Genomic DNA, 7,216 nt, shown 5'->3' with positions numbered 1-7,216 from the left:
TGGTGGTGGTGGTAGTAGCAGTAGTAGTAGTAGCCGTGGTGGTAGTGGTGGCATTAGTATTAGTATAGTAGCTGTAGTAGTGGTAGTGGTGGTATTAGTAGTAGTAGTAGTAGTAGTAGTGATGGTGGTGGTATTATTATTAGTAGTGTAGTAGCAGCAGCAGCAGCAGACTCAGGTTCGTCTGAAACGTGAACCAAGTGGACTGCAGGCTGAAGTCAGCCTTTCGTGCAGTCCACCATCGTCCTTTCGGGGGATAGAGAGGGAGTTGAAGGACGTTTGTATAACCAGGCAGTGGACCCGACCAGTCATATCAGTGCCACCACCTGAAGGCACCACCAGGCAGTGGACCCGACCAGGTATATCAGTGCCACCACCTGAAGGCACCCCTATACACCATGCGGACGTAAACCAAGTGTAATTTATAGTCTGTTTACCTTAACTTGGCCTAAAGTTGCCATCTCTCCATCATGAATGCTGAGTTGGAAGAATACATTAGCACGAAACTACGATGCTAGTCACGAAGAAGTGCTATGGAAAGGATGTAGAGCCGTAGTATTGTCTCTTTCTGCCACCGAGCTACGTGAAATAAGCTGCAAAAGGACGAAAATCTGGGCCAAGTTAAGGTGAAAGGAGTATAGTTTTCATGACATGGTTATCTGTATGACCTAATTCAACGTAGACCTTTTAAATGACTATGCAACAAGTAACACAATAATAATAACACTTAACACAATAACATATAACTCAATAACATCATCATCTAATCCTACGTTGCCCCATGAGGAGCGTAAGAGCCCGGGGCTAGGCAAGTTGGTCCTGACATTTAAGATGAGTGACCAGCCTCACTCATCCCTGTGTGGCATTACATGAGCAATAAACCCCAACCACCCCTTGGATATAAACCTTCACCGGCTCAATCCGATTGGAGCGCCTTTACCCACTAAACTACCAGGCACCATAATTTGGTTATATGGTTACCACCCAGCGTAGTAAATGGTTTCCTGGTGTACAGGAAACCATTTGGCTTGTCACTCAGTGTAGAGTCACCCACAGGCAGAAGGAAGAGGAAAGAATGAAGGAAAGACAGTAGAGGAAGGAAAGAAAGAAGGATGGAAGAGAGGAAAGGACAGTCACATGAGTGCAGCACTACATCGACTGAGTGGATGGTGAGCGTCCCCACCTACAACTGACACAATATAACAAATAACTAACATAATAACATAAAAGAATAACAATAACACAACAGATAATAACAACACAATAATAAATAACAATAACAATAATACAACAATAACAAAATAAAGGAATAACAATAATAACGCAATAACAATACATAACAAGAACACAACAGATAATAACACAACACAACACAATAACAACGCAATAACAATACATAACACACTAACAACACAGTAACTTAATAACACAGTAACAATAACACCATAACAACGCAATAACACGACACAATAACAATACAACACAATAACAAAATAACTCGAAGCAATAACAATAATAACAACGCAATAACAATACATAACAATAACAACACAACAGATAACAATAACACAATAACTAACAATAACACAATAACAACGCAATAACAATATATAACACAATAACAACACAACAGATAACAATAACACAGTAACTTAAAACAATAACACAACGCAATAACAATACATAACACAATAACACACATTATTCCTTTATTTTCCACGTTACATAATAAATCATTAATTTCATTGTTAAAATCCCCCACCCGTGAGAGAGAGAGAGAGAGAGAGAGAGAGAGAGAGAGAGACGTAATTTTGACCATGGATGAGTAGCAACCATAACTGTTTCTCTTTCTCTCTCTCTCTCTCTCACACACAGGCGACTCATTCGGCGTCATTCGTGTGTATCAGAAGGGATGATTCGGCCTGAGAAACATTCGACTAAGAAAAACTTTACGTTCGGTTAGCTAACACTTATCTAACAATAGAAAGTGTTGAAACTATCTATCTATCTATCTAAATTGAGCTTTGCCATTTTTTATTAATTACGTAGGGCAAGAGAAAAAAGTATTCAATATGGACGGTGTGTATCAGTGACATGATGATGATAATCTATATTATAATGATTCACTGTCTGTCTGTTTGTTGGTTGGTTTGTCACCGTAACAACAAAAACGGCGAAACGCAGGGCAGTTTTTGTTAGTGCAGGTACCGGTAAAATGCTCTAACTTGAAGAATAAAAGCAATTTCCAGTACAATCGGGCCACCGGTTCCTAAATTATGACTCATTTCTGGCTTTTTGATATTGAACGGAGGCCGCCAAAGGTGGCCTTTAAGTGGGTAATATAATAATAATAATATTATTATAATAATGATAGTAATAAAATGTTATTAGTAGCAGTAGTAGTACTAGTACTAACAGCAAAAGCAATAGTAGTTGTACTACTACTACAACCACCATCACTAATACTGCTAGTAGTGGTGGTAGCTGTAATAATAATAATAATAATAATAATAATAATAATAATGATAATAATAATAAAAATAAAACAAGAGCCCAAATAAAAGAAATTCATTGGTTAAGCAACATTCGATTCCACACAGATCACCTGCTGTCACTAATTGCAGGTAACTCCGGAAAGAAGCAAAATATACGTGTGTGTGTGTGTGTGTGTGTGTGTGTGTGTGTGTGTGTGTGTGTGTGTGTGTGTTCTAAAGTTACTAAACCCGCAATTGTCTTCATCAGCAAAATGAAATATAGCCAACACTTTCAACACTTTCGTCTCCCCCTCGAAGCAGGCGCCATTGTTCTTTCTCCTCACCAACAACAACAACAAAGTGACGATTCCGGGGCGGGTTAACCTTGTCGGCTCGGAGGCGGTAAAACCCGGGATTGTGCCTGTGTTCACCGTGCTAAATGGCTGCGAACACCTTGCCGAATAAGCGAGAATACCAGCGGAGCGAGAAGGGAAAGTGGAAAAAGAGGTGTGGCCGAAAACGTTCCTCACTGTGGTCGGCCGCGTTCACTCGTCGAAATATTTGTGCAGCGTCACCGTCTCGAAAAACAAATAAATCTATATATGAAATTCTGACAGATATTTACGATTTTTTTTGGCTAATAATAATAATAATAATAATAATAATAATAATACAGTAATAATAATAATAATAATAATATCTTTTTTTTCTTTTTAATAGCAACGAATGCACAAATATATTATGAAACTTTGATATTTAAGATTTTTTGGCTAATAATAATAATAATAATAATTTTTTTCTTTTTAATAACGAATGCACAAATATATATATATGAAATATTGACATATTTAGGATTGTTTGGTTAATAATAATAATTTTTTTCTTTTTCATAACAGCGAATGCACAGATTCACAATTCTGGAACAACAACAACAACAATAATAATAATAATAATAATAATAATAGTAGTAGTAGTAGTAGTAGTAGTAGTAGTAGTAATAATAATAATAATAATAATGAACGTTTATAACAAAAAATATGCTAACTGAAAAAATAATGGTTCTTAACGTTATATAATAATGCACAGCGTCAGTAATGCTAGTAAGGGCATTAGTAGTAGTAGTAGTATTGGTGGTGGTAGTAGCAGTAGTAGTAGCAGGAGGAGTGGTGGTGATGGTGGTGGTAGTAGTAGTAGTAGTAGTAGTAGGCTAGTAACAGTAACAAATATTACTATAAGTATTCGCTTAATTAGAGTAGTTGCAGTAGTAGTAGGCTAATAGTAGTACCAAATACTAGTAAAAGTATTCGCTTAATTAGAGCGGTAGTAGCATGATAGTAGTATTAGTAGTAGTATTAATAGCAGTAGCAGTAGTAATAGTTGTAGCAGTAGTAGTATAGCAGCAGCAGCAGTAGTAGTAGTAGTAGTGGTAGTAGCAGTAGTGGTAGTGGTAGTAGTAGTAGTAGTGGTAGTAGTAGTAGTAATAGTAGTAGCAGTAATAACAAAATATTTATAACAATGCACAGTCGCCGTCACTTTTTCCTTTCCCTCCACAGGCGCCACAAGTCTTCAACATCACTGGCAGTACAGGCGTCCACATCGGCCCCGTCTACCACCACCCACCGCCCGCACCACCGCCCAGACCCCACCCATCTGAACTGCCCCTCAAGAGAGACGTAGATGCCCTGTTGCTGTGAGTGTTTGAAGGGGTTTTTCCTCTCTTCTTCTTTCCTTCTTCCTTCTCTTCCTCCTCCTCCTCCTCCTCTTCTTCCTTATCTTCTTTTACCTCCTCCTCCTTACCTTCTTTCACCTCCTCCTCCTTTTCTCCCTCCTCCTCTTCCTTCTTCCTCCTCCTCTTCATCTCCTTCTTCCTCCTTCTCCTCTTCATCTTCTTCTTCCTCCTCATTCTTTTCTACTTGTTCCTCCTCCTTCTTCTTATCTTCTTTTACCTCCTCCTCATCTTTTTCCTCTTCTTCCTCCTCCTTTTCTTCTTCCTCCTCTTCTTTGGCTCTCCCCCTCCTTCTTTCCTTCTTCCTCCTTCTCCTCTTCTTCATCTTCTTCCTCCTCCTCCTTCTCCCCCTCCTCCTCATCATCATCATCCCTTACTACAGTACTTGTTATTATTCTTTCATTATCATCATCATCATCATCACCATCATCATCATCATCCCCTACTACAGTATTTGTTATTATTTTTTCATTATCATCATTATCATCATCACCATCATCATCATCATCATCATCATCATCACCATCATCATCATCATCATCATCATCATCATCACCACCACCACCACCACCACCACCACCACCACCACCACCACCACCACCACCATCATCATCATCATCATCATCCCCTACTACAGTATTTGTTATTATTCTTTCATCATCATCATCATCATCATCACCACCACCACCACCACCACCACCGTTGAAGACACACTGATGCCTTACCCTACTGCATTTTTATTTTATTTACAAACCTCCCCATATACGAATTTCTTTTGCAGGTGTGGCCGTGATGATGATGATGATGATGATGATGTACAGTGCGTGTCCGTTTTTACAGGTGTGGGCGTGGGATTGGCATGAGAATATTATCGTCAGTGTATACCTTAAAGAAATGATGATGATGGAATTAAGGGATAAGATTACAATATATTTTCCTTTATTTATATTTAATTTGCAGGTGTGGGCGTGAAATTGAATACGAGAAATTTATATAGTCAGCGAATACCTTAGAGAAATATGATGGTAATGATGATGAAATTAAGGGATACAGTTGCAAGATACCTTTTTCTTTGCTTAATTTGCAGGTGGGCGTGAAATTGAATATGAAGAATTTATAGTAGGCAAATATATGGTGATGATGATGATGATGAAATTAAGCGATACAGTTATAATATACTTTGTTCCTTTTTACAGGTGTGGGCGTGAGATTGGCGAACATGAGAAGTTTATCGTTAGTGAGCACCTAGGGGAAGCGTGGAGCTCCCTGGGGCGGAAAATGGGCTTCTCCTCCGGCCAGCTCGACAACCTGAAGGCGGATTTCCCTCGTTCTCAAGACAGGACCCACGAACTGCTGTCTCTGTGGCACGATAGGGAGGCGGAGAATGCAACTGTGGCAAAATTAACCACACTACTGTTGGATGTTGCAGCGTATGGGGCTGTTAAGAGACTGAGACGATGACTTTACGATCCGCATTCTCCCTAACACCTTTTCCTGAGAGATTTAGTTTATTACTCCTTACTCCCCTCATGAACTGCTCCTTGTGGCACGATAGGGAGGCGGATGGAGCAACTGTGGCAAAATTAACCACACTACTGTTAGATCTTGCAGTGTATGGGGTTGTTAAAAGACTGTTGAATATTGCAGTGTATGGGGTTGTTAAAAGACTGTTGAATATTGCAGTGTATGGGGTTGTTAAAAGACAGATGTATGGATGTTGCAGTGTATGGGGTTGTTAAAAGACAGATGTATGGATGTTGCAGTGTATGGGGTTGTTAAAAGACAGATGTATGGATGTTGCAGCGTATGGGGTTGTTAAAAGACAGATGTATGGATGATGTTGCAGTGTATGGGGTTGTTAAAAGACAGATGTATATATGGATAATGCAGTGTATGGGGTTGTTAAAAGACAGATGTATGGATGTTGCAGTGTATGGGGTTGCTAAAAGACAGATGTATGGATGATGTTGCAGTGTATGGGGTTGTTAAAAGACAGATGTATGGATGTTGCAGCGTATGGGGTTGTTAAAAGACAGATGTATGGATGTTGCAGTGTATGAGGTTGTTAATAGACAGATGTATGGATGATGTTGCAGTGTATGGGGTTGTTAAAAGACAGATGTATGGATGTTGCAGTGTATGGGGTTGTTAAAAGACAGATGTATGGATGTTGCAGTGTATGGGGTTGTTAAAAGACAGATGTATGGATGTTGCAGTGTATGGGGTTGTTAAAAGACAGATGTATGGATGTTGCAGTGTATGGGGTTGTTAAAAGACAGATGTATGGATGTTGCAGTGTATGGGGTTGTTAAAAGACAGATGTATGGATGTTGCAGTGTATGGGGTTGTTAAAAGACAGATGTATGGATGTTGCAGTGTATGAGGTTGTTAAGAGACTGAGACGATTATATCAAGACCCCTGTTCTCGTCGGTAGCTCCCTAACACCTTTTCCCAAGAGATTTAGTTTATTACTCCTTACTCCCCCTACGAACTTCTCTTTGCGGCAGGACAGGGAGGCAGATAGGGCTACTAGGACACTACTGTTGGATATTGCATCGTATTTTTCTTGATTTTTAAGACCCGTATTTTTTGACCGATTTCAGAACCCGTATTTTCTTGGAGACCCGTATATTTCTGGATTTCAAGACCCGTATTGTCTTGACTAATTTCAAGACCCGTATTTTCTTGACTAATTTCAAGACCCGTATTTTCTAGACTAATTTCAAGACCCGTATTTTTCTTGACTAATTTCAAGACCCGTATTTTCTAGACTAATTTCAAGACCCGTATTTTCTTTTACAAAACAAATTGGGGTTACAAGATATGGAGTAAAATTGGCCCCCTACAGTAAGCATATAGTAAAATAATTCTCTACTCCTTTCACCTTAACTTGGCCCAGATTTTCGTCCTTTTGTAGCTTACTTCACGCGGCTCAGCGGCAGAATGACGCTACTACGGCTCTTTCTTGGCGTCGCACTTCTTCGTGACTAGCAAAATTTTCTGGCGTTAATCTACTAT

General features: G+C 39.3%; 1 protein-coding gene across 1 annotated transcript in view; it reads left to right on the top strand.

The window, feature by feature from the left end:
* imd (death domain-containing immune deficiency protein) overlaps positions 1-5,658 on the top strand; it is a 6,001-nt gene extending 343 nt beyond the window's left edge. Inside the window, exons 2-3 of the mRNA XM_080269050.1 lie at positions 4,025-4,161; positions 5,394-5,658. Coding sequence (XP_080125176.1) covers positions 4,025-4,161; positions 5,394-5,658 — 402 coding nt within the window. The remainder of the gene's footprint in view (positions 1-4,024; positions 4,162-5,393) is intronic.
* The last annotated feature ends 1,558 nt before the right edge of the window (positions 5,659-7,216 follow it).

This window comes from Coenobita brevimanus, chromosome 31, assembly GCF_032717465.1.
Source record: "Coenobita brevimanus isolate Jiangsu-jjx chromosome 31, ASM3271746v2, whole genome shotgun sequence".
NCBI lineage: Eukaryota > Metazoa > Arthropoda > Malacostraca > Decapoda > Coenobitidae > Coenobita > Coenobita brevimanus.
The sequence above is the reverse complement of the archived record's forward strand: the minus strand, read 5'-3'. Positions and strand labels throughout refer to the sequence as shown.